This window comes from Coregonus lavaretus (genome assembly GCF_964263955.1).
Source record: "Coregonus lavaretus genome assembly, chromosome: 16".
Classification (NCBI taxonomy): domain Eukaryota; kingdom Metazoa; phylum Chordata; class Actinopteri; order Salmoniformes; family Salmonidae; genus Coregonus; species Coregonus lavaretus.
The window spans coordinates 23,873,245-23,900,920 of NC_140003.1; the positions used below are offsets into that span (position 1 = coordinate 23,873,245).

Here is a 27,676-nt window from a genome sequence, read left to right on the forward strand (position 1 = left end):
TTGTTCACAATTACCTACACCACCAGTCAAAAGTTTGGACACATCTACTTATTCAAGGATTTTTCTTTATTTTAAAAATGTTTTACATTGTAGAATAATAGTGAAGACATCAAAACTATGAAATAACACATATGGAATCATGTAGTAACCAAAAAAGTGTTAAACAAATCAAAATATATTTTATATTTGAGATTCTTCAAATAGCCACCCTTTGCCTTGATGACAGCTTTGCACACTCTTGGCATTCTCTCAACCAGCTTCACCTGGAATGCTTTTCCAACAATCTTGAAGGAGATCTCACATATGCTGAGCACTTGTTGGCTGCTTTTCCTTCACTCTGCGGTCCGACTCATCCTAAACCATCTCAATTGGGTTGAGGTCGGGGGATTGTGGAGGCCAGGTCATCTGATGCAGCACTCCATCACTCTCCTTCTTGGAGAAAATGTATGCACTCACTAACTGTAAGTCGCTCTGGATAAGAGTGTCTGCTAAATGACTAAAATGTAAATGTAAAAAACCCTTGAATGAGTAGGTGTGTCCAAACTTTTGACTGGTACTGTACATAAACATCTGTTTTTCAGCAACACTGTGTGACCTGTATATCTACATTACAGAGTGACAGAACTCCTTACTGACATTTAAGAGCCGCTAAACCACATATTATGCATAATGCTGCTGCTAGTCATCATACAGACAGTTTTCAAATAAAGCTACAGTGCTGCAAAGGCCATACGTACTGTGTATGTACAGAGGTACAGAACTTCCAACTGCATGTGTTAACATTTCAGAGCTTTTCCACCATATAATCATAATGTTCCTAGTCAACATGCAGTATTTCTTTAAAGCTACAGTAGAGGGCTGAGAAGGTCAGATGTTGTTTGGGGATTCATAGTGGTCCTTATAGGGAGGAGGGTAATGGAATGGATAGATTTCCACTTCTCTCAGAGACACACGCATGCAATTACGCACACGCAGACACACACACACACACACACACACACACACACACACACATAGCTTTCCTCTCAGAGGAGGAAAGGACCTATTTCCTCTCAGCTGGAGAGCATTATGTCTGAGAGGACTGAGAGGGCTGGAGCAGCTACACACAGGGCCTCTTCTAGAATGGTTGTGTCCCAAATGGCACCCTATTCCATATATACAGTAGTGCACCCAATGGGCCCTGGGCTCTGGTCAAAAGTAGCGCACTATATAGGGAATAGGGTGCCATTTGGAACGCAACTGACCTCAGTCTATAGTGTTCACCACTCTAATCTTTTCAAATGGGTCATGTATATGTGCTGAAATGTATTTCTGTCTTTGCGTTTGTTTCTGTTCAATGGTGATGAAACTGTCGCAAAAGTTTTGAAAGTTTAGATATCCTACAGTATATTGGGTTTTACTTGGTTTAAATGTGTGCAAAAGTAGCAGAGATATTTCGGTGACTCTTGTGATCTATAACCTTGCCTGAGACCGGAAGACTTGCATTAGCTCCTCTAGCGAATGCCTAGGCTTGAACTCAACAAGCAGTTTTGGGTTCCATATTAACTCTGGGTCTTTACCTCCACTGGGCCTGTTGAGACTTATTTTTCATTAAATCTTTATTTACCAGGAAGTCTTATTGAGGTCCCATTGAGGTTCAGGGATAGAATTGATGAAAAGAGACACATATCTCTGGTTCTCTGGTTCTTAAAGGGGTCTTTTCTCACCTTAGGGGCCCCATGTGAACAGAGACAGAGCTGCACTGTGTTTAACTTAAAGGTGACAAACAGGTTCATTGTTAGCAGATCTCTCCTGGCAGTTGCCTTTCTTTAGCCTGTATTATCCTCTCCTCCCATGCTGTGAAGAGTGCCATAAGCTGCTGAGAGGATCTATCTAGTCGTGCTAGCTCTCTCTGTCACAGCCTATATACCCTCTATACTGAGCGTAGGAGAGAGCTGCATAATCTCACACACACAGTGGAGGAGGAGAAGGACATGGAGGACTCTGTGGTTTACTGTATTTTCCTTTGGGTGGGTTTAGGCATGGAGATGTGGTGTTGTGACAAAGAATAAGCAAGGTTTCTTTATTTAATCTTTATTTAACCAGGAAGTCCCATTGAGATCAACATACCTCTTTCCCTTAAAGGAGGTTTTGGCAAAGAGCAAGCTAGAGGGATGTACTGTATGAAGCTCACATAGATACTGTCTCCCATGAGATATGAAGGAGGATGGGACTTTTATTTGGGGGAGGTGTTGGGCAGACTATCTGCTCAAAGATCTGAATCGATCTGTTCAAAGATTAGAACAGTTGGCTGATTTGTTGTAGGTTGCAGGGAAATCCAATCACTTTCCAATGTGGTAGTTCTCTACCAATGTACAGTAGGTGGCAAGACAATGACAAAAAGACATTGCCAGGGCTGTCTTTCACTGTAACTGGTTATGTACTTGGTCAGCCCTGTACTCACCTGTGTCTCCCCTCACACCCACTCATTCATTGGCAACGTGAGTCACTCCAACTGCGAGGCAATATGTTTCAATCCCAGTGTCCAAGTGTGAGTGTACTGGCTGCAGTCACCTCACAGAAGGGAACTAAACAGACAGGGTCCAGGCCCTTTCATCGGCAGCACAAGATATATATATATATATATATATATATATATATATATATATATATATATATATATACAGTGGGGGAAAAAAGTATTTAGTCAGCCACCAATTGTGCAAGTTCTCCCACTTAAAAAGATGAGAGAGGCCTGTAATTTTCATCATAGGTACACGTCAACTATGACAGACAAAATGGGTAAAAAAAATCCAGAAAATCACATTGTAGGATTTTTAATGAATTTATTTGCAAATTATGGTGGAAAATAAGTATTTGGTAAATAACAAAAGTTTCTCAATACTTTGTTATATACCCTTTGTTGGCAATGATACAGGTCAAACGTTTTCTGTAAGTCTTCACAAGGTTTTCACACACTTTTGCTGGTATTTTGGCCCATTCCTCCATGCAGATCTCCTCTAGAGCAGTGATGTTTTGGGGCTGTCGCTGGGCAACACGGACTTTCAACTCCCTCCAAAGATTTTCTATGGGGTTGAGATCTGGAGACTGGCTAGGCCACTCCAGGACCTTGAAATGTTTCTTACGAAGCCACTCCTTCGTTGCCCGGGCGGTGTGTTTGGGATCATTGTCATGCTGAAAGACCCAGCCACGTTTCATCTTCAATGCCCTTGCTGATGGAAGGAGGTTTTCACTCAAAATCTCACGATACATGGCCCCATTCATTCTTTCCTTTACACGGATCAGTCCTCCTGGTCCCTTTGCAGAAAAACAGCCCCAAAGCATGATGTTTCCACCCCCATGCTTCACAGTAGGTATGGTGTTCTTTGTCCTCCAAACACGACGAGTTGAGTTTTTACCAAAAAGTTATATTTTGGTTTCATCTGACCATGTGACATTCTCCCAATCCTCTTCTGGATCATCCAAATGCACTCTAGCAAACTTCAGACGGGCCTGGACATGTACTGGCTTAAGCAGGGGGACACGTCTGGCACTGCAGGATTTGAGTCCCTGGCGGCGTAGTGTGTTACTGATAGTAGGCTTTGTTACTTTGGTCCCAGCTCTCTGCAGGTCATTCACTAGGTCCCCCCGTGTGGTTCTGGGATTTTTGTTCACCGTTCTTGTGATCATTTTGACCCCACGGGGTGAGATCTTGCGTGGAGCCCCAGATCGAGGGAGATAATCAGTGGTCTTGTATGTCTTCCATTTCCTAATAATTGCTCCCACAGTTGATTTCTTCAAACCAAGCTGCTTACCTATTGCAGATTCAGTCTTCCCAGCCTGGTGCAGGTCTACAATTTTGTTTCTGGTGTCCTTTGACAGCTCTTTGGTCTTGGCCATAGTGGAGTTTGGAGTGTGACTGTTTGAGGTTGTGGACAGGTGTCTTTTATACTGATAACAAGTTCAAACAGGTGCCATTAATACAGGTAACGAGTGGAGGACAGAGGAGCCTCTTAAAGAAGAAGTTACAGGTCTGTGAGAGCCAGAAATCTTGCTTGTTTGTAGGTGACCAAATACTTATTTTCCACCATAATTTGCAAATAATTTCATAAAAAATCCTACAATGTGATTTTCTGGAGAAAAAAAATCTCAATTTGTCTGTCATAGTTGACGTGTACCTATGATGAAAATTACAGGCCTCTCTCATCTTTTTAAGTGGGAGAACTTGCACAATTGGTGGCTGACTAAATACTTTTTTCCCCCCACTGTGTAAATAAATATATATATATATATATATATATATATATATATATATATATATATAGAGAGAGAGAGAGAGAGAGAGAGAGAGAGAGAGAGAGAGAGAGAGAGAGAGAGAGAGAGAGAGAGAGAGAGAGAGAGAGAGAGAGAGAGAGAGAGAGAGAGAGAGAGAGAGAGAGAGAGAGAGAGAGAGAGAGAGAGAGAGAGAGAGAGAGAGAGGATTACCTGGCGCCATGCTACCTCCATCTTCAAGCACTCTACCTCAATATTCATCACTCTCTCTCTTTCTCTCTCTCTCCTGCTTTCTCTCCCTCCCTTTCTGTCCCCTCCTCTAAAAGAGCAGCAGTAGAGAAACATCCCTCTTGTGTGTGACAGATACTTGGCGCCCGTCTGACTCAGAGTCCTTGACGTCAGCGTCAGGCTGGTGATGGTCTGGACTGGAGCAGCTGTTGTGACAGCAGCCGGTCACAGCAGAGGTCTCAGTGCCACACCGCCATGCCACAGGGACAGGGGACTATAGGTTAATGAAGCTAGTGACCCACCATGGACGCCCAGTTGCCTGCTGATTGCACCTTTGAATGTACCTCTGACTCTCCCCCAGCCATTCACTACCTAAACCCTGACATGTTTTTATCCAGAGGGGCGAAGCTGTAGCCCACTGCACCTCTGCATCCCCCAGCTATTCAGTCACCCAAACCCCTGGTGATCCACCATGGATGCCCAGTTTCACACTGACTACACCTCTGACTGCCACTTCCCCAGTCAGTCACCCAATTCCCTGCGGATCCATCATGGACCCCCAGTCGCCTACTAACTGCACCTTTACATCCCCCCAAGACATTCCCTACCCAAAACTCTGACTGCCACATTATCATCCAGAGGGACAAAGGAAACTAAGTACCTGATCCACCATGGCGGCTCAGTTGCCTACTGACAGAAAACATGCAGCTCCCAACCAATCAGTCACCCAAACCCCTGCTGACCCACCATGAACTCCCAGTTGTCCAGTCGCCTGCTGACTGCACCTCTGCAGCTCTCAGACTTTCCCTACTCAGCCAAACCCCGGCTGCCACGTTTTCATCCAGAGGTAGAAAGGAAGGTTAGTCCCTGGCTGTACCCACTCCTACACTTTGTTCAGGGTGCTGAGTCACATTGTCTGAACACAGCAATCAAAGGAAATCATGTTGTCCGGTAGCCACATGAAACAAAAAAAAACATGTTCATTTTTGATGAGGGGAAGGGAGGGGAGGAGGAGGAGGTCTGTATGTGTGTGTGTGTGTGTGAGTGCATCTGTATGTGCGTGCGTGCAAGAGACTGCTCCCCAGTAATCCACGGAGGTATAGCTGGGCTTCTGGGGCGACTTTCTGCGAGCCTGTTTGCATTAGCTAAGGAAGGCAGGCATCTCTCTGTAGGTGTGTGTGTGATTTAAATAGGAAGCCTGCTGGATCAAAGAGTCCAGTGTTCTCTTGGCCGTAGCGTTTCCGCCTGCCTGGTTATCATAATTGCCTTAACTCTGAGTACATGCTGATTCCGTTAGGCCTTGTCTCCCCACATTACAGTTAGGAGACTGAACCCTAGTCTGGCTGTCTGCTTGCTTTTTCTTCTCAACCCTTTACAATGAAAGTGTTGAAAATATTGATGTGGCTCTTTTTTGGGTGGACAGGAAAAACAGAATGTTGTTTGTCATTGACAACTTAATCCACAAAAGATCTTTCACCTTAGCACATTACTTCTGAATTGACCTTTTGAGTGGAGTCATGAGTGCATTCAGCAGCATGGTCCATGGCAAATTGTCTTCACAATACAACAAACATAGGCTAATTCTGTTCAGGGAAACACAGGGTATAATGCCATGTCATCCATACATCAAACATAGTGATCATAAACGTTGACACTGTACACTGAGTGTACAAAACAATAAGATCTTTCCATGACAGACTGACCAGGTGAATCCAGGTGAAAGCTATGATCTCTTATTGATTTCACCTGTTAAATCCACTTCAATCAAATCAAATTGTATTTGGCACATGCGCCAAGTGTAGACCTTACAGTGAAATGCTTACTTACAAGCCCTTAACCAACAATGCAGTTTTAAGAAATATAAGTGTTAAGTAAAAAACAGATAAGTAAAACAAATAATTAAAGAGCAGCAGTAAAATAACAGTAGCGAGGCTATGTACAGGGGGTACTGGTACAGAGTCAATGTGCGGGGGAACAGGTTAGTCGAGGTAATCAGTGTAGATGAAGGGGAGGAGTCAGGTTAAAGAAGGATATTTAAGCCTTGAGACAATTGAGACATGGATTGTGTATGTTTGCCATTCAGAGGGTGAATAGGCAAGACAAAATATTTAAGTGTCTTTGAACTGGTAGGGTAGTAGGTGCCAGGCGCACCGGTTTGTGTCAAGAACCGCAATGCTGCTGGGTTTTTTGCTGAACAGTTTCCCATGTGTATCAAGAATGGCCCACCAACCAACGGACATCCAGCCAACTTGACACAACTGTGGAAAGCATTGGAGTCGGCCGGCTCGGTCCTCCCCTCCAGCTCTGTGGCTTGATGACTCATTGCGAGCTCACAGAACAGAGCTCCGGGCAGCTGAGCGGAAATGGAAGAAAACTAAACTCCCTGCCGACCTGGCATCTTTTCACTCCCTCCTCTCTACATTTTCTTCATCTGTTTCTGCTGCTAAGGCCACTTTCTACCACTCTAAATTCCAAGCATCTGCCTCTAACCCTAGGAAGCTCTTTGCCACATTCTCCCCCCCTCCTCCCTCTCTGTGGATGACTTTGTCAACCACTTTGAAAAGAAGGTTGACGACATCCGATCCTCGTTTGTTAAGTCTAATGACACTGCTGGTCCTGCTCACACTGCCCTACCCTATGCTTTGACTTCTTTCTCCCCTCTCTCTCCAGATAAAATCTTGCGACTAGTGACTGCAGGCCGCCCAACAACCTGCCCGCTTGACCCCATCCCCTCCTCTCTTCTCCAGACCATCTCCGGTGACCTTCTCCCCTACCTCACCTCGCTGATCAACTCATCCTTGACCGCTGGCCATGTCCCTTCCGTCTTCAAGAGAGCGAGAGTTGCACCCCTTCTCAAAAAACCAACACTCGATCCCACTGATGTCAACAACTACAGACCAGTATCCCTTCTTTCTTTTCTTTCCAAAACTATTGAGCGTGCCGTCTTTAGCCAACTCTCTTGCTATCTCTCTCAGAATGACCTTCTTGATCCAAACCAGTCAGGTTTCAGGACTGGTCATTCAACTGAGACTGCTCTTCTCTGTGTCACGGAGGCTCTCCGCACTGCTAAAGCTAACTCTCTCTCCTCTGCTCTTGTCCTTCTAGACCTGTCTGCTGCCTTTGATACAGTGAACCATCAGATCCTCCTCTCCACCCTCTCCGAGCTGGGCATCTCCGGCGCGGCTCACTCCTGGATTGCGTCCTACCTGACCGGTCGCTCCTACCAAGTGGCGTGGCGAGAAGCTGTCTCCGCACCACGTGCTCTCACCACTGGTGTCCCCCAGGGCTCAGTTCTAGGCCCTCTCCTTTTCTCCCTATACACCAAGTCACTTGGCTCTGTCATATCCTCACATGGCCTCTCCTATCATTGCTACGCAGACGACACACAACTAATCTTCTCCTTTCCCCCTTCTGATAACCAGGTGGCGAATCGCATCTCTGCATGTCTGGCCGACATATCAGTATGGATGACGGATCACCACCTCAAGCTGAACCCTGGCAAGACGGAGCTGCTCTTCCTCCCGGGGAAGGACTGCCCGTTCCATGATCTCGCCATCACGGTTGACAACTCCGTTGTGTCCTCCTCCCAGAGTGCGAAGAGCCTTGGCGTGACCCTGGACAACACCCTGTCGTTCTCCGCCAACATCAAGGCGGTGACCCGATCCTGCAGGTTCATGCTCTACAACATTCGGAGAGTACGACCCTGCCTTACACAGGAAGCGGCACAGGTCCTAATCCAGGCACTTGTCATCTCCCGTCTGGATTACTGCAACTCGCTGTTGGCTGGGCTCCCTGCCTGTGCCATTAAACCCCTACAACTCATCCAGAATGCCGCAGCCCGTCTGGTGTTCAACCTTCCCAAGTTCTCTCACGTCACCCCCCTCCTCCGCACACTCCACTGGCTTCCAGTTGAAGCTCGCATCCGTTACAAGACCATGGTGCTTGCCTATGGAGCAGTGAGGGGAACGGCACCTCCGTACCTTCAGGCTCTGATCAGTCCCTACACCCAGGCGAGGGCATTGCGTTCATCCACCTCTGGCCTGCTGGCTCCCCTTCCTCTGCGGAAGCATAGTTCCCGCTCAGCCCAGTCAAAGCTGTTCGCTGCTCTGGCACCCCAATGGTGGAACAAGCTCCCTCACGACGCCAGGACAGCGGAGTCACTCACCACCTTCCGGAGACATTTGAAACTCCACCTCTTTAAGGAACACCTGGGATAGGATAAAGTAATCCTTCTACCCCCCCCCCCCAAAAAAAAAAAAAAAAGTATAATTGTAAAGTGGTTATCCCACTGGCTATAGGGTGAATGCACCAATTTGTAGTCGCTCTGGATAAGAGCGTCTGCTAAATGACGTAAATGTGCCCTTGAGCAAGGCACTTAACCCTAATTGCTCCTGTAAGTCGCTCTGGATAAGAGCGTCTGCTAAATGACTAAAATGTAAAATGTAAAAATGAGTCAACATGGGCCAACATCCCTGTGGAACACTTTTGACATCTTGTAGAGTCCATGCCCCGACGAAATTAGGCTGTGATATGTGGTTGTCTAGCTATCTTAAGATGAATTCAGTAATTGTAAGTCCCTCTGGATAAAATGTAAATCTAAAATGTCTATCATCTGGGCTCATATTCATAACGCGTATCAGAGTAGGAGTGCTGATCTGGGATCAGTTTTGCCTTTTAGATCATAATGAATAAGACTAGGTGATTTTATCCTAGATGAGGTACTCTGAGACACTTTATGAATATGGGGCCTGGAATTTCTTTATATATTGCCAGCTGCTAATCTACTTCCAAGTATTCCCCTCACACACATCCCTACAAGGCCGTCTGTTTCCTCCTCCTATGTCTCCCTTATCCCTCCATCCAACAGTCTTCTGGTTAAAATTGTATACATGTTGGGATTTATTTAAAGATACGTCCCCAAAGGATAGAGGGTACCAGACACACGCCAGGGAACACCTCAAGGTCACTTATGATGGTGTGTGTGTGTGTGTATGTGTATACACCTCAGTCACTGATGATGGATACTCCAATTAGGATCCAGCTGTCATGCAGCTTGTAGCTCCGGCCCATAAACCCATCCATCCTCATCAACACTACAGCCCAGTAATATGTAGAAGATAAGTAACAGCCAATATGATAGCATTTATGCTAAATGAGCCACTTGAAAGTGCAGCCCATTTTTCATAATCCAGGGTTTTCAGTTAAGACACATACTGTAGCTAAGGGAGTGCCAAGGAGACAGAGACACAGGAGACTTGCATGCTTGCCAAGGATGGAGGGAAGCAAAGCATTCTTTTCATAGAAAATAAGGGGGGGAAAACTACCGATATCATAAAAGAAACACAACACAGAGATGTGAAGAGTGGCAGTTGGAATGGAACACAAATTATGGGGTATAAAAATGTCACCTGGACAGACAGGGAGGCCTATTTTCTACCAGCCAGCCGTTTGGTCTCAAAGTCTATGACAGACAGGAACAACAACGGGGGAATAGAAAGACAGAGAACAAAGCCAAAAAGAAAATCACCAAATTGCTTGTCAGAGAATGAAAACTATTGTTTCCAACAGGCTTCTCTGCTCCCAACAGACCTGCTGTCAACAACAAAGACGTGTTTGTGTTGTGTGTGTGTGTTAAACAGGCAAATTGTTGTGTTTTGTTTTCCTGAACAATTGAAACTGTATGCATCATTGCCCTATCTCTCTCTCTGACAAGAAAACATGGTTGCTGTCTTTTTTTCAACTTTCCACTTAGCAGTAAGACGTTACGCTTTCTGCTTCTAAGCTTACTACACTACAGTATAAATACTATTCTTGCTCTCTGCACTGATGCAATGAACTGCAATCCAACTACCCTAAAAGCTAAATACTTGTGTGTTTGACTGAGGACCTCTCTATTCCCATAGAGCAGGAGTTCCCAAACTTCCTTGCTTCATGACCCACCAATTGAAGTGTCTGAGTCGTGACCCACCATAAGGGTTGAGCGGTGGAAAAAACATACACAGACCAAAGAATAAGTAAAAAATATTTGCAGGTTCAAAGCTAAACTGTTGCAGTTTTAAAGCCAATTTCCTGCAATTCTACACATTTTGCCATAGAACTTGAGAGAAAATATTGCAGTTTTTAAGCTAATTTCCTACAATCCTACGCATGTTGACATGGCTAATGCTATGTTCTTATGCTCAAATATAACAAAATCAATGGGGGCCTTTTATTTTGTTTATTTTAAATTCTCAAAGACTATAGGCTATTATTGAAAAATATATAGGTCCATTATATTTTCTACATACTTTCTATCTGGTTTTAGTCATTTAAGTTTACACTGAAAGCGTTTTTCTATCCCTAAAATGTATTCCTAAAAACATTTGGGCAATGTCATCCCGCAACCCACCTGGACACCTGCCACGAGCCACAGTTTGGGAACCACTGCCACAGAGGACAGTGTGAGAACTAACATTAGAGTACTATTACATTCCAGTTCACCCCCTGGGTCATGAGCACTGTGTATTGCGTGTTCTGATCCAGGCTGAGGCACACCCAAACAAATGCTTATCCAAACCACGAGTCATGATGCAATGCTGTGCTGCACCATAGCCTGGTCCCAGATCTGTTTGTGCTGTCTTGCTAACTCGTATGGTCTTTGTCACAAGAAGTTGGCAAGACAGCACAAACAGATCTGGGACCAGGCTATCCAGATCTGGGACATATAGCTTCTTAGTAGCTGTTCTCTCTTGTCTTTGAGAACATCTTGCACTCTGTGCTTTACTCAACTCCAACACCTGACAGAAGAGGGGTTAGGAGAGAGATCAATCAGACAAACACATGCCTATGGGTCAGAGAACAAATCTCTCCATCGAGGAGAGAGAAACAAGAGCGAGAGAGAAAGAGAGAATCTCTGCAACTAAAATCAATCATAGCATCTAGTGTATCCAGAGAGCCAGTGAGTCAGAATGAGCCGGAGCAGGCCACCTCACATTGCATGCATGGGGACCCCAGAGTCCAATACTCAGCCCTGATGATAGCCTACAAATGACTTCATGCACAGCTGGGAGAGGGTCTTGTGTGTGAGTGTGTGTGTGTGTGCACATATATGTGTGTATATGCAACGCAGTGTGTGTGTGTGTGTCTTCTAGAGGGAATAGGCGTCTTCATGGACTTTACACTAGTGTGGTCATGTATGTTGATCTTGATTTGTTTAATTAACTGGAAATGGGGAAATGAGAGCTTACATTTCCTGGAAGAAAAGAAGGTGAAATGTCCTGCAGTTTTTTGTACTTTTACGCTTGGTCTACAGTTGTATTCATTGTGAAATGGAAAATGAAGGGGAGGATAAGAGTGGATGATGGAGGAGAAGAGAAGTGTGGATGATAGAGGAGAAGAGAAGAGTGGATGATAGAGGAGAAGAGAAGAGTGGATGATGGAGGAGAAGAGAAGAGTGGATGATAGAGGAGAAGAGAAGAGTGGATGATAGAGGAGAAGAGAAGAGTGGATGATGGAGGAGAAGAGAAGAGTGGATGATAGAGGAGAAGAGAAGAGTGGATGATGGAGGAGAAGAGAAGAGTGGATGATGGAGGAGAAGAGAAGAGTGGATGATAGAGGAGAAGAGAAGAGTGGATGATGGAGGAGAAGAGAAGAGTGGATGATAGAGGAGAAGAGAAGAGTGGATGATAGAGGAGAAGAGAAGAGTGGATGATAGAGGAGAAGAGAAGAGTGGATGATGGAGGAGAAGAGAAGAGTGGATGATGGAGGAGAAGATAAGTGTGGATGATAGAGGAGAAGAGAAGAGTGGATAAACGGTATTTCAAAATGTATTTTTAATAAGGTGCTTAAAATCTCACATACATTTGTTTTTGTTTTCACAGGACAAGAACATCTATACCCCCAACCCGGGAACACATGATAAGCAGTGTAATAGAACGAGTTTCACTACTGTCCACATACATATACAGACTGGGTGGAGAGGACAGAATGCACAGATCACAGGTAATTAAGGCAACATGTCACAAGGTATTGAAGGTAAAGAGCATAAAGATAAAGTGTTCCATCACTGGGTCGTTCCACGAAAAGAGTGCCTTTGGCGTCCCGTTGATATTTTAAGTAGAAATTGTGCACCAATATCGAATTATATTAAATGAAGTGCCCTTTAACATAGACAACATGGAGCATTGAATCAATCTGAAGGAATAAATAAATAAATAAAGACTGGATTAAGTGCCAAAATTCAGCATTTTGACAAGTCCCTCCGTGCACCCTCTGTGACTTCTAGGAAGATTTTAACCCACTTAACCCCAAAAGGTTCTCACCATCATTGTAAAGCCCTAGTTATTTTATCTAATAGCCAAATCATAGTGTAAAAGCAGGTGAGATGGTTCGACTCTGAGCAGGTCAAGCATAACATGTCAACCCTGTTACCCATAGATAGACAGGCTAGAAATGTGTTAACAATGTTTTAAAAAAAAGTATGCATTCAATTGCCACTCCCTGTTTTGCACACAACAAGCTTCCATTCCCCCTGGCTGATTTAAGATGAACTCGTCAACCCTGCTACGGTCAACCCAGTTACGGTCAACCCTGTTACTTTATTTGGCACTTACTATAGTATTTTTTTTATTTACCCTCTTGAGATGGGAAAATTTGTTTTTATGAAGCTGAACATGTGCTCTGACAGAATGTTCAAATCAGGTGAAATTCATGTTATTGTTTTACACCAAGTTACAGTTCTCAAAAGGCACCGAATTGGTGGAACGACCCCACTAGGTAAAGAGAAAAACCCTTTCTGTACAGGGAGAGTAAAACATGTTTTACAAGGACAAAGGAAAAGCCAAGCGCCATTCAGTACATACATACTGTATATAGTATCCCCCAGGGAAAACATATTTTTTCTGTGGTTGGCTGTGGCACAGCCGAGTTATGGGAGTTGGTGAGTGGTTTTGGGGATTAGCCCCACTTGTACAGGGGCAGGGGGTATGCCACTCATGTTGAAAAGTCAGTTCCCAGTTACAGTCCCTTGTAGAGAAGTGCCTTACAGGACCGGTCACTCCCCAATCTGAGCAGAGGTGGTTCCTTCCCGTTCCCCTCTTTTTCCTGTTGGACGTCAGTTGGACATCAGTTCAATATCTGTGTTTTTTCTCTGTGGGAAGGTAAGCATCCCCTCCAAGTCCATCCCTGACCGTCCAGGCAAGGGAAGGCGCTGCTTACCGAACCACTACCTGCCTCTTGTTGTCTGTGTCCTCAGCACAGTGACTCCTGCTGGTGAACGTTGTGCATTAAATGTAGAGCAGCATCCTGGTCAAGTGACTTAATAGTTTGTGGTTTCCATACAGAATCAACCACAGTCTCAGCTGTGCAACAGCGGTATTCACATATTTCATTACAGAGTCTTTGTATTTGTCTCTGTATCAACTGTGTTAGTGTTCTTATCCCTCAATAAATAAATATCTGTTATAATAATGTAGAAATATTTAATGTTAAAACTTACTTCCTACTTCCTTATTCTGAACTGCTCATTAAAACGGATTGTGTGGTAACACCATGAGACTCACGCAGTAGAGCCTCGACACACACAGAGACGAGAGTTAAAAGCGCTGACTTTGCATGCCGAGAGAGACACACTCTGGCGTGCACCAGGGTGGTGTCCAATCATAGCTCACGACACTGGCAGGCACCAGCGCGGCTTCCAATCAATTAAATCCCTTAGGGAGAAAAAATGTCTTGCATAATAAGTCTTGAGAGAGGGAGATAAAGTTAAAAAAGGTGACCACATGTCACTATTAAAAGACACGTAATATCACAGGTCATTTACAGAACAGCTTAGTTTGACAGTTTTACCCCCCTGCAATTCATAACCAGCAGACTAAAATGCTATGCGGTCCCTTGTTAGCACAGACTGGCACGGTGGGGCCTGCTGATCGGCTGCTAGAGCTACTCAGCCAATCAGGCTTCTCTTTCCTCATGAAGATCAGAGGATAGCCAGGCCACAGGGAAACCACCTGCCACAGAGTGCATCTTTAGACAACAACAGTCCCTCATCATGCCATGACCAGGTTCAACTGTAGTTTACATTATAAAAAAAGACAAGCCGATGCTGCATCAGAGGACCAACAGGCCAAACCGACACTTATAAAGAGTTAACATTAATGACTCTGCCTGAGGCCCTTGTCTGGCGCTTCTCATTGGCTACAAGGAAATCACAATGAATCACCGACCACCGTCATATTACATGTTTACAACTACAGTTATACTGAATAAAACGTAAAAGAGCGCAATGTTGGGCTTCCTATATCTCTTTTTTCTTCCTCTTCTTCTTTGTGCAGTGTGTTTTTTTCAAATGTTCCAGTCTTTGTTCTCCTCCTTGTTCCAGTCTTTTTGTGTGTTGTCTGTCAGACTGAGACAAAGACGTCTAGGTAGAGGCGGTCGTAGGATTCCCTGAAGAAGAGGATGAGCACAAGGCTGAAGGCACAGGAGCCCGTCAGACACCAGTTCAGCCACGACAACTCTGAGGAGAGATGGAAAAGGCTCATTAGATGTAGGTAACTCATCATTGAAGGTTACTCATTACATCTGTACCTCTATGCTCACTGCAGGCAAGTCATCATCGGTACACTACTGTACATCAACATCACAATGACCTTTATAACTGATGTCAAGAATAACCAATCACATAGATAAAGTATTGACTTCATGACTGTGTATAAACCGAACTGATGACATGCAGTAGTAGTAGTATAATGTGTTCTAATAGTATAATGTGTGGAAGTTATTCATGTCCGTTAACTCAAAACAAGCCCTAATCACGCAATGTATAGCCTAGAGGGTGAAATCGTTCAGAAATTGGCTGAACTTGGTGTCATGCATCTAAATAATGTAAGTAATGGCCTGTTTTCCCCTTCAGCGTTGAACTAAACTTGAACCTCTACGTTTTTATTTTCCCTCCTGTTTTGCTGTTCAAGCTCCAGTGGCCCTAGCTAAAAAGCTCAGCAGTCATGTAATGAAGAGGTAATGGAAGGCCATGTGGAGAGTGGGACTAATTGGTGTGAGCCATGGTTCTATTTCCACCTATACACATCAACTCCCACACACACAAACACGCACACGTAGAGCAACATACACCTTGACGCACACATTACTTCCTGTTACTGCCCCAGGAAGAAATCGATAGGTCTCCTTTCAGCTGCACATCACTAGGCATGCCCTCTCAACATGATGCAGAGGTGTGCGTGGGGGGAGAGAGAGAACGAGAGAGAAAGAGACAGAATACAGAGAAAGAGAAAGACAGTCACTAGAGAGAGAGTGTGAGAGAGAAACAGAGAGACAGAAAGAGAGAGAGAGAGAGAGAGAGAGACTAAAAGAGAGAGAGAAACTGAGCGGGGTGCCCAGCACCCCTACCACTAAAACAGGAACCATACGGCCTGATAAGGTAGAAGATGACAGCCCTTTAGCAGCTGGCAGGGCCCTGATAAAGAACCAGCAGGAACCAGCAGGACTAAATATAGAGAAATGAGGTCAAAACACACCGAACTGAGTGGAGCATGCATCTTAATTCCCCCTGCAGAGCATTTCAATTTCAGTTGCCCGGTCCTATAATGCAGTTGATCAATTGCCCCTGAAGTGAGCGGCTCAATCGATGGGTGAGAAGTGAGACTCCGGCTAGGTCAGCCATTTGGCCTGTTTGGGTAAATTATATGATTTGGCCCTCTGGCACATCTCAGAGTGAGTCAGCCAGGATAGATCCACCTCTCCACCAGGGTAAGGTGAAGCAGACAAGGGTGCATTGCCTTTTTGGCTTATTCTTTCACTTATTGTTGCTGCCTATACCTACAACGGGGTACACAGAGAACATTCATAGTATCCAGAGGGGAAGGGGACATAAGGGTGAGATAGAGAGTAGACTTTTTCTTGCTTATCCTTTCATTGGTGTCTCCACTAGCGTACTAAAGAACATCAGAACCTATTCCTGAAGCCAGAGAGAGAGAACATCTATTGGTCCAGAGCACAGAGAGTGAGAACATCTGTGGGTATTTTTATTTGCCAAGGCAGCAGCTACTCTTCCTGGGGTCCAGCAAAATTAAGGCAGTTATACATTTAAAAAAACATTACAATACATCCGTAACAGATTGCACAACACATTAAAGTGTGTGCCCTCAGGCCCCTACTCCACTACCACATATCTACAACACAAAATCCATGTGCACGTGTGTGTATAGAGCGTATGTTATCATGTGTGTGTATGCATGTGTCTGTGCCTATGTTTGTGTTGCTTCACAGTCCCTGCTGTTCCATAAAGTGTATTTTTATCTGTTTTTTTAAATCTGATTCTACTGCTTACATCAGTTACCTGATGTGGAATAGAGTTCCATGTAGTCATGACTCTATGTAGTACTGTGCGCCTCCCATAGTCTGTTCTGGACTTGGGGACTGTTGAAGAGACCTCTGGTGGCATGTCTTGTGGGGTATGCATGGGTGTCTGAGCTGTGTGCCAGTCGTTCAAACAGACATGTGCTTTCAACATGTCAACACCTCTCACAAACACAAGCAGTGATGAAGTCAATCTCTCCTCCACTTTGAGCCAGGAGAGATTGACATTCATATTATTAATGTTTGCTCTCTGTGTACATCCAAGGGCCAGTCGTGCTGTCCTGTGTTGAGCAAATTGCAATTTTCCTAAGTCCCTCTTTGTGGCACCTGACCACACGACTGAACAGTAGTCCAGGTGCGATAAAACTAGAGCCTGTAGGACCTGCCTTGCTGATAGTGCTGTTAAGAAGGTAGAGCAGCGCTTTATTATGGACAGACTTCTCCCCATCTTAGCTACTGTTGTATCAATATGTTTTGACCATGACAGTTTACAATCCAGGGTTACTCCAAGCAGTTTAGTCACCTCAACTTGCTCAATCTCCAAATTATTTATTACAAGATTTAATCGAGGTTTGGAGTTTAGTGAATGATTTGTTCCAAATACAATACTTATTGTATACTTACTTATTGGACTAACTTATTCCTTGCCACCCACTCTGAAACTAACTGCAACTCTTTGTTAAGTGTTGCAGTCATTTCAGTCGCTGTAGTAGCTGACATGTATAGTGTTGAGTCATCCGCATACATAGACATTCTGGCTTTATTCAAAGCCAGTGGCATGTCATTAGTAAAGATTGAAATAAGTAATGGGCCTAGACAGCTGCCCTGGGGAATTCCTGATTCTACCTGGATTATGTTGGAGAGGCTTCCATTAAAGAACACCCTCTGTGTTCTGTTAGACAGGTAACTCTGTATCCACAATATAGCAGGTGGAGTGAAGCCATAACACATACGTTTTTCCAGCAGCAGACTATGATCGATAATGTCAAAAGCCGCACTGAAGTCTAACAAAACAGGCCCCACAATCTTTTTATCATCAATTTCTCTCAGCCAATCATCAGTCATTTGTGTAAGTGCTGTGCTTGTTGAATGTCCTTCTCTATAAGCATGGACAGAGAGCGAGAACATATGTGGGTCCAGAGCACAGTGGACAGAGAGCGAGAACATCTGTGGGTCCAGTGCACAGTGGACAGAGAGCGAGAACATCTGTGGGTCCAGTGCACAGTGGACAGAGAGCGAGAACATCTGTGGGTCCAGAGCACAGTGGACAGAAAGAGAGAACATCTGTGGATCCAGAGCACAGTGGACAGAGAGAACATATGTGGGTCCAGAGCACAGTGGAAGATGAAAGAAGAAGTGAAAAGGATGTTTCATCCTGCAGTAGCACCGTCATTAATCAGGTTAGCTCAGTAACCTGTTGCCTGGTGGTGTGGCAGTGGTGTGGAAGCAGGTTAATGGAGTTGTGTTTCTCTGACCGCTCTGTCTCCACAGCCCGCCTGCCCCAGAATCACCCATTTAGATAGGAGACTAAGAGAACAGAAGGGAGGAGAGATATGTGAATGGGTGTGGAGTCTGAATGAATGCTAATGTGTCTATGTATGCCTAACAACATGTATTTTGGCTAAGCAACTCGAGCGGTCATGGTCCCACTGACATCATCAGTGAGGAGTGGCGGGGCTGCAGTGTGTAGAAAGTTGCTTGAACAGCAATACACAGGGGAATAGGAGTGGACATAAATCCCTTTCCCTTTCTGTACATTAATAATGAAAGAGCCTCTGGGGAGAGATACGCTGATGCAATTCCTCACAGGCTATCATAGCTTCAGTAGCTCAGTGATAATCCCCAACTGACAGTTAGAAAGGACAATTTAAATTATGTTTTCACTTCTTCCTCTGGCTATCACCCTGGGGCACCACACACACACACAGACACGCAGACACACAGGGGCTTGGTGGATGAACGCTGGATCAGGAGCCAAAGCCACTTATCATACCGCAATCATTCCTAATTGTGGCCGATGATGCTGCGTTTAAAATGGACGTAGCGTTTGAGAGCTGGTTAAATGTCTTCTCATTCTAACTTTACAGAGCTGTTTTTTAGGGGAATGGAGCTGGCTGATTGGCTGACATTAGCCAGAAATAAATTACATGAAATCATAAAATGTTCAATGAAACAAAATTTGAATAATGATTTTCTATTACTGTCAGAATATTCAGACCGGGTGGGTAGACATTAAGACTGTTCCGTCATTTTAATATGACTGTGTGTATTTCTAATAGGACGTGTTTGATTATAGTGTCAACTGTTCCCACAATGATTATTCAAAAACATCCCAGAAATAAAAGTGCAACTGCATAACAAAAGGCTTGTTATGGATCAACATGGAGCTACAGTCTCCGATGCCTCCATAACATTCACAAAAGGTTACAAATTCCAGATATGCCAAAGAACATGTGATTAATCTCATAGTTTTGTATTTCAGACAAATACAGCAAAGTTTATGACAAAAACTAAGTTTAAGACAAAAAAGAAAAGTGCCAATTATTTCAGCTCTGTTTCCTTGTAGAAGTCTTGACAACAAACCCAACGATATTGCCGCCAATCCCACACAACCCCTAACTCCTCCACAGACGAGGAATCTTTGACGCTACGCTTCACAATACGGCTCCCTACTTTGTATTCCACCCACCACTCCATAGCTAAATCACACAGAGACGATGAAATCTAAAGTACCAACAGCTGCATGTATTCATACAGCCAGAATCGTCTCCATTCATGTTTTCAGACAGACTCAGTCCTATATAGGGAAAAGGGTGCCATTTGGGAGGCACCCTTAAATACCCTGCTGGAATAGAAGGAAGTTGGGATCCGCTGAGCAGAGACCCTTGCAACCCTTCAATATTAAAATAGACGTATAAGTTCAAAAAAAAAAAAAGATTGATACTTCAGAATTTGTTCTTTTGGCAGTGAGCAGCGAATGGAAATTTAAAATCAACTGTAACCAAAAAATAAATGAACATCTTTCAGGCTGAGATTGCCAATTTAAAATGTAGGAGGGAGTGGGGTTGATTTTGAAAAGGCAAAGATTTATATGGAATTCTTCCGTTTTTAATTCCACACCACCACATATGCCACATCAATTACTGTATAAGGCTGAAATGAATGAAGGATGAATTAGAGGTAGAAAATAAAATATTGGAGCCCAATCATAAAGTGGAGGCTGCTGAGGGGAGGATGGCTCATAATAATGTCTGGAACGGAGCAAATGGAATGGCATCAAACCATGTGGTTGATGTATTCGATACCATTCCACCTATTCCGCTCCAGCCATTACCATGAGCCCGTCCTCCCCAATTAAGGTGCGACCAACCTCCTGTGCTATCATACTGTCATATTCCTTACAAATCTCTGTTTTGTGGTGGTGGAATGTTATCCTCAGTTCATCCCCATTGATTGATAAACAGGACACAGACAACAGGAACTGGATTTAGTCATAGTCTCCATCCGTTAGTACGTTCGTCACACGCGGTATCTCAGACAGCACTGGCCCGATTTTGACGAAACTTGGGTGAATGACGCGTCTTGCCATAGAGAGCCACCATTTACAAAATGGCATCATTCGTGGGGGGACGACATGTTTACTGTTGCCTTTTAATTAGCTGTCTCAACAACATGTAAACCAATGGTCTCTGCATTCCTATAGGGACTTTGGGGGACCAGCCAGACTATCCACCACCTGTACTCTGGGGGACCAGCCAGACTATCCACCACCTGTACTCTGGGGGACCAGCCAGACTTATCCACCTCCTGTACTCTGGGGGACCAGCCAGACTATCCACCACCTGTACTCTGGGGGACCAGCCAGACTATCCACCACCTGTACTCTGGGGGACCAGCCAGACTATCCACCACCTGTACTCTGGGGGACCAGCCAGACTATCCACCACCTGTACTCTGGGGGACCAGCCAGACTATCCACCACCTGTACTCTGGGGGACCAGCCAGACTATCCACCACCTGTACTCTGGGGGACCCAGTGAATCTCATGAATAGTAATGCAGTTCGCAGAAATATGAATATTTTCTATCTATTTACTCAAAAGTGTTTGAGGGGGGAATCCTGTCAAGTTCTCGAAGCATTATTCATCATTCCACCTTAGTGACTTTGTGATTGTCTAACCTTCCAGTTAAGGCTAATCAGACAAAGAAGAGCTCTGCAAACAGAATGGAGCTCAGCAAACAGAGGAGAGAAACAGGGGTTTCTTCCCAAATGGCACCCTAGTCCCTTCATAGCGCACTACTTTTGACCCGGGCCCGGTCAAAAGTAGTGCACTATATAGGAAATAGGGTGCCATTTGGGATGCACACACACAGAGAGGAGGCCTAATGCTTTGGGTCCACTGACTTTAATTTCTACAGGCTCCAGACCTGCTCCTGTTCAAACCAGGAAAATGATGGAGAAAGCGAGGTAGAGATAGTCTGTCCTCTGTTTAATACGCTGTGCTTACAAATGATACAGTGGGGGGAAAAAGTATTTAGTCAGCCACCAATTGTGCAAGTTCTCCCACTTAAAAAGATGAAAGAGGCCTGTAATTTTCATCATAGGTACACGTCAACTATGACAGACAAATTGAGGAAAAAAAATCCAGAAAATCACATTGTAGGATTTTTAATGAATTTATTTGCAAATTATGGTGGAAAATAAGTATTTGGTCACCTACAAACAAGCAAGATTTCTGGCTCTCACAGACCTGTAACTTCTTCTTTAAGAGGCTCCTCTGTCCTCCACTCATTACCTGTATTAATGGCACCTGTTTGAACTTGTTGTAAAAGACACCTGTCCACAACCTCAAACAGTCACACTCCAAACTCCACTATGGCCAAGACCAAAGAGCTGTCAAAGGACACCAGAAACAAAATTGTAGACCTGCACCAGGCTGGGAAGACTGAATCTGCAATAGGAAAGCAACTTGGTTTGAAGAAATCAACTGTGGGAGCAATTATTAGGAAATGGAAGACATACAAGAACACTGATAATCTCCCTCGATCTGGGGCTCCACGCAAGATCTCACCCCGTGGGGTCAAAATGATCACAAGAACGGTGAGCAAAAATCCCAGAACCACACGGGGGGACCTAGTGAATGACCTGCAGAGAGCTGGGACCAAAGTAACAAAGCCTACCATCAGTAACACACTACGCCGCCAGGGACTCAAATCCTGCAGTGCTAGACGTGTCCCCCTGCTTAAGCCAGTACATGTCCAGGCCCGTCTGAAGTTTGCTAGAGTGCATTTGGATGATCCAGAAGAGGATTGGGAGAATGTCATATGGTCAGATGAAACCAAAATATAACTTTTTGGTAAAAACTCAACTCGTCGTGTTTGGAGGACAAAGAATGCTGAGTTGCATCCAAAGAACACCATACCTACTGTGAAGCATGGGGGTGGAAACATCATGCTTTTGGGCTGTTTTTCTGCAAAGGGACCAGGACGACTGATCCGTGTAAAGGAAAGAATGAATGGGGCCATGTATCGTGAGATTTTGAGTGAAAACCTCCTTCCATCAGCAAGGGCATTGAAGATGAAACGTGACTGGGTCTTTCAGCATGACAATGATCCCATACACACCACCCGGGCAACGAAGGAGTGGCTTCGTAAGAAGCATTTCAAGGTCCTGGAGTGGCCTAGCCAGTCTCCAGATCTCAACCCCATAGAAAATCTTTGGAGGGAGTTGAAAGTCCGTGTTGCCCAGCGACAGCCCCAAAACATCACTGCTCTAGAGGAGATCTGCATGGAGGAATGGGCCAAAATACCAGCAACAGTGTGTGAAAACCTTGTGAAGACTTACAGAAAACGTTTGACCTGTGTCATTGCCAACAAAGGGTATATAACAAAGTATTGAGAAACTTTTGTTATTTACCAAATACTTATTTTCCACCATATTTTGCAAATAAATTCATTAAAAATCCTACAATGTGATTTTCTGGATTTTTTTTTCTCATTTTGTCTGTCATAGTTGACGTGTACCTATGATGAAAATTACAGGCCTCTCTCATCTTTTTAAAGTGGGAGAACTTGCACAATTGGTGGCTGACTAAATACTTTTTTTCCCCACTGTATATGAACCTCCGCTAGACCCAGATAATGAATACCAGGCTGTGAGAAATAAAACCGTTTTTCTTAATAAGTCTGGGAAGCTAATTCTTGAATCTATTTCTTAAGATTGAAAATGATCCTCAGTGGATATGGATGGCACATCTGACCTCTTCAACTGGGTTTGAATCTGACCCACGGCTCTAGAGCTCTCTCCTATCTACTTCTATCTCTTTCTATTTTGTGTTGTAGCTGTGCTCTACCTGTCAGTCTTACCTGTGCTGTAGAAGGTGAGGAAGAAGAGGAGGCAGCCGGTGACCAGGTTACCGAGGAAGGTGACCACGCCACAGGTGATGCCCTCGGGCACGGGGTACACGGTCTCGATGAAGAGCTCAAAGAAGATGGGCACACTACTGTTGATGAAGATGCCCACCAGGATACAGGAGGTGTACAGGGTGGCTGAGGGGAAGACAGAGAGGGGCGGGGGGGTAATCAATCAATCAATCAATCAATCATCACATTTTAAAAAGCAGAGGACAGGGAGTCAGGGCTTAATCAATCACATTTGACTTATAAAGCCCATTTTACAACAATAGGTGTCAAAGTATTTTACATATGGCACTTTAACTAGTGTGAAATGACACTAGTCTAGTGTGACCATAAGAACAGTGTCACCCTGAGAAGGCCTCCAGGTTCTCATTGTTACATATCAAAGCTTACTCATAATGTCATTCCAGCTAAGACAATGGTGGTTTAACAGTGGGTGGTGGATTGGGGAAAAAAAACACAGGCAATACCCCCTGCTGTGCAGCTAGTGTTTTCATGAGATTGACTACATCTAGTTATTCTCAGGGTACAGAGGGATGTTTCTGTTCAAATGCAAGAGGCAAATTGTGTTGGTAAGTGCCATATGCGGCTGGCCGATTCCCCCAGTGTGTGTGTGTGTTTCTATGTGCGTGCGGGCTCCCGTGTGTGCCTGTGTGCGTGCATGTGTCCCCAATATGCTTGCACGCGTGCGTGTGTTTGTGTGTGCGCCCAGTGTCTGTGCGTGTGTCCGTGCTTGTGTGTGTGTGTGTGTGCCTTGGCCACCACTGATCGAGGTCTCAGATGCTCTGAGGCTGAGCCCAGGTGTGGGTGAGGAGATTAAGCCATCACTGTGGAGCAGAGCATTGCAGCATCCCAAATGGCACCCTATTCCCTATTTAGGGCACTACTTTTGACCAGAGCCCTATGGTAGTGCACTATATAAGGAATAGGGTGTCATTTGGGACAGAGCATGGCTCGGTCTCCTCCGTCTCCTTTATCACTGCAGATTGGGCCAAATCAACTCCTCATTAGCCAGCACCGCTCTAAATCACACTGCTGCCTCAGAGGACCCTGCCTGCCTGCCGCTGTCACAGAGGAACTGAGGCGATGCAACTGCACCGACGACACAGTCATCAAATCCTGAATGAATATCCCCTCTTCCTCTCTTCTCTTCCATCATCCCTTTGTTCAACCACCCCCATCCTGCTCTAATGACAAACTGGTATCAAACACAGACAACCTCTAGTGTCCCACGGTCCCACGGCTGCTCTGTTCCTCCCACTACATATGTCTCAGTCTCTCCCAGGTTGCAGCTAGTTGATCACCAGGGGCTGGTGCTGCTTCATCACAATATTTTAGACTTTTCATTAGATGAAGTATGGCAGTAGAGCCGTGGAGAATGTGTCCAAGGGAAGACCCAAGGCTGTCAGCGAATCACTTTTACATTAATGATAATAGACGTTGTTGAAGAACAAAACCAGTGAAGAAGTTGTGTAAAAAATACAGATTATTATTGATTGAATAAGTGCACATGCTGAGGATTTCAAAAAAGGATAACAAAGAGGTAGAGGCTGCTACCAGAGCTATGTCTAATGCCTCCCACGTACACTACACCAGGTGGATGGGCAATCCTGGAGTCTGTTAGCTTGGCACTGTCAGCCAGAAGCAAAAGGATTTTAAAAAATACTGATGCCAAGCACAAATATTATGATGGATGAGAATGCTAGAGCTGGTGAATGTGAAGTTAAATATGTTTGTTTGTTTCAAGGGAAACTGCTAATGTGCTTCTGCAACTCAGTCCATATCCGCCCTGAGATTGGATGGTTGGGAGTTCGATCCCCGGCCGAGTCATACTCTGCTTGGCCCTGCGATAGACTAGCGTCCTGTCCAGGTGGTGTACTTCTACATCAACCTGCCTCACGCTACAGAAACAGGAGATGTACTTACTTTACTTGGTCCATGCGTCTCTTCCTCAATCTAAAGGACAAGTCTGCTATTGAAGTATCCATTGTGGCCTCTAGGATGCTCTGGGTGTATGCCAGTTGCACTGCATTCATGTAAATGCCCACCTCCCCACATTGAAACTGTGCTCTACTAGGCCTACCTGCAATGGAGGGTAGGTGTGTGAGCCTAGTCAGGCAGGTGAGTGTGAACCAAGTGGAGGCCAGGGAAGCCCCAGCCATCATCAGGATCAGGATGAGCTTCAGCATGCCCCGGATAGAGTCTGCAAACCTGGGGAGAGACAGAGATGGAGGTAGTAAACCTGGAGCACACAGATAGAAACAATCAAAGGATTGATTGAAACAACAACAAAACAACAACTGAAATGCTTACAACATAGCCTAATTTGGTATGCTTCAAAAATGGCTTAAAGGAAAACTACTCAAAAACTATATTTTGGTATTTTCTTCCATTAGTCCACTGTTGATACAGTCCCAAAATGTTTTGCATGTCAGGAGTGAAGTTTTCAAGATTTTGGACTTTCAAGAAGCAATGTGTCACCCGCCACATCATCATGATGATGCAAATCATGGCATGCTTCAAACCACAGCAAAGAGTGTAAACAAGTCTCAGCGTGACTTATGTGCCTCCATGTCACCATCGATTACAGGGAAGCAGTCATGGTGTCAGGAGAATGTAGCCATCCCTGGGTTACAACTGGTGACAGCTTACAGCGATACACCATGATATGAGTTGATATCATTTAGATCACCAGTGACTGTGAAGCAAGCAGGCAGATATTTGATGTGTGCTGCACCCTATGCGTCCAGACAAAGCCTGTTTTAGCGTTCCTCTCTCACCATGTGTTGAATTATCCCTCCTGACAAGTAGGTTTGGGCAATATACCGTTTATACCATATACAGGGGTATTTCAAAATACCAACGGTATGATTTTCAATACCGTAAAAATGTTTTGTTCTTGTAAATAGTTTTGGGGTTGAGGGCAACCCCACCTCGCGAGAGCTGCGGGGGTGCGTGCTACGTCACTGCTTAACTATAAGTTAAGTATAACTATAAGAAATCTAAGATGTGTCAAATAAATGATATCCAGCTCAGGGCTCCAGCTATGCATTTGATTTGCTAACTTTCTAGCTAAGTGGCTACATTTACATTTACATTTTAGTCATTTAGCAGACGCTCTTATCCAGAGCGACTTACAGTTAGTGAGTGCATACATTATTATTTATTTATTTTTTCATACTGGCCCCCTGTGGGAATCGAACCCACAACCCTGGCGTTGCAAACACCATGCTCTACCAACTGAGCTACATCCCTGCCGGCCATTCCCTCCCCTACCCTGGACGACGCTGGGCCAATTGTGCGCCGCCCCATGGGTCTCCCGGTCACGGCCGGCTACGACAGAGCCTGGATTCGAACGCAGTGCCTTAGACCACTGCGCCACTCGGGAGAACAAGATGTCAAGATCAAGCTTCTTGGTTACAACAAAGACATTTAATCCCCTCTTGGATCAAGATCCCTGTTGCCAAGTTTTTTTTTATTGTATTTTATTTTTATAGTGTCAATACGTTTTAGAAATAGTGTTAGCCCCTTGTATGCTCTTACTGTATTCCCCGGTATGGTACAGAAACCGTATGACGGTATGAAAATATGGACCCCGCCCAACCCTACTGACAAGGTTTACTCCTGGACTCTGGGTATATTTGCCAGCACAGCGACGCTAACTGTCCGACATCACACATATTGAAGCTCGTAGTGGAAAGACAAGAATTGCCTTTGTTTTGTTGTGCTCAGACAAGATGCTTCAGAAAAATAGTTCAACCCGACAAATAACTATTTGTGAAAAAACACCCGCCGAAAATGTTTAATTTGTCAAACAGTCTCTCAGAGTTCAATAAAACTGTAGCAGGGGAACATAAGGGAAATCTGTTTTGGACAGCCTCACAGCCAACAAAACTATTAAGCTTCAAACCATTTATTTTCAGTGTGTTCATTTTAGATTAGACATTCATAGATGCACTGTCTGTGTGTGGCTACGAATCATATGTCACTCAGACTGTCTGATAGTATGACCCCCATAGTGTTCTGTCTGAGTGAAGAATACATCTAGGATCGACTTTCTATTCATGAACGGACAGAGCAGAGTCTGCCTAACATAGTATTATGTACCTTTTGGAAGTATACACTACAGGGCTGCTGGGCCATGGAAGTAGGTGCTTTGGCATGGACAGGCAAGCACTTCCCAGCCCAGTCTGCTCTCTCTTTCCCCAGTCAAAGCCGTCTGCTCCTACCCATCTGCCACTAGCTCCCCTCAGCTCCAACTCTCCTCTGGCTGTGCCAGAGACTACAGCCCTGCACCTACCCAGCCAACCACTCTCCTCTCTGGGTAGAGGACCACAGCTACAGTGGGGGAAAAAAGTATTTAGTCAGCCACCAATTGTGCAAGTTCTCCCACTTAAAAAGATGAGAGAGGCCTGTAATTTTCATCATAG

At 44.7% G+C, this 27,676-nt stretch overlaps 1 protein-coding gene across 1 annotated transcript in view; it reads right to left on the reverse strand.

The window, feature by feature from the left end:
- Positions 1-12,272: 12,272 nt before the first annotated feature.
- Positions 12,273-27,676, reverse strand: part of LOC311144067 (solute carrier family 49 member 4-like) — a 61,452-nt gene continuing 46,048 nt past the window's right edge. The window contains exons 7-9 of the mRNA XM_084180019.1: positions 25,330-25,457; positions 23,196-23,378; positions 12,273-14,971 (exon numbers count right to left, since the gene is read on the reverse strand). Coding sequence (XP_084036145.1) covers positions 14,856-14,971; positions 23,196-23,378; positions 25,330-25,457 — 427 coding nt within the window. The 3' untranslated portion in view covers positions 12,273-14,855. The remainder of the gene's footprint in view (positions 14,972-23,195; positions 23,379-25,329; positions 25,458-27,676) is intronic.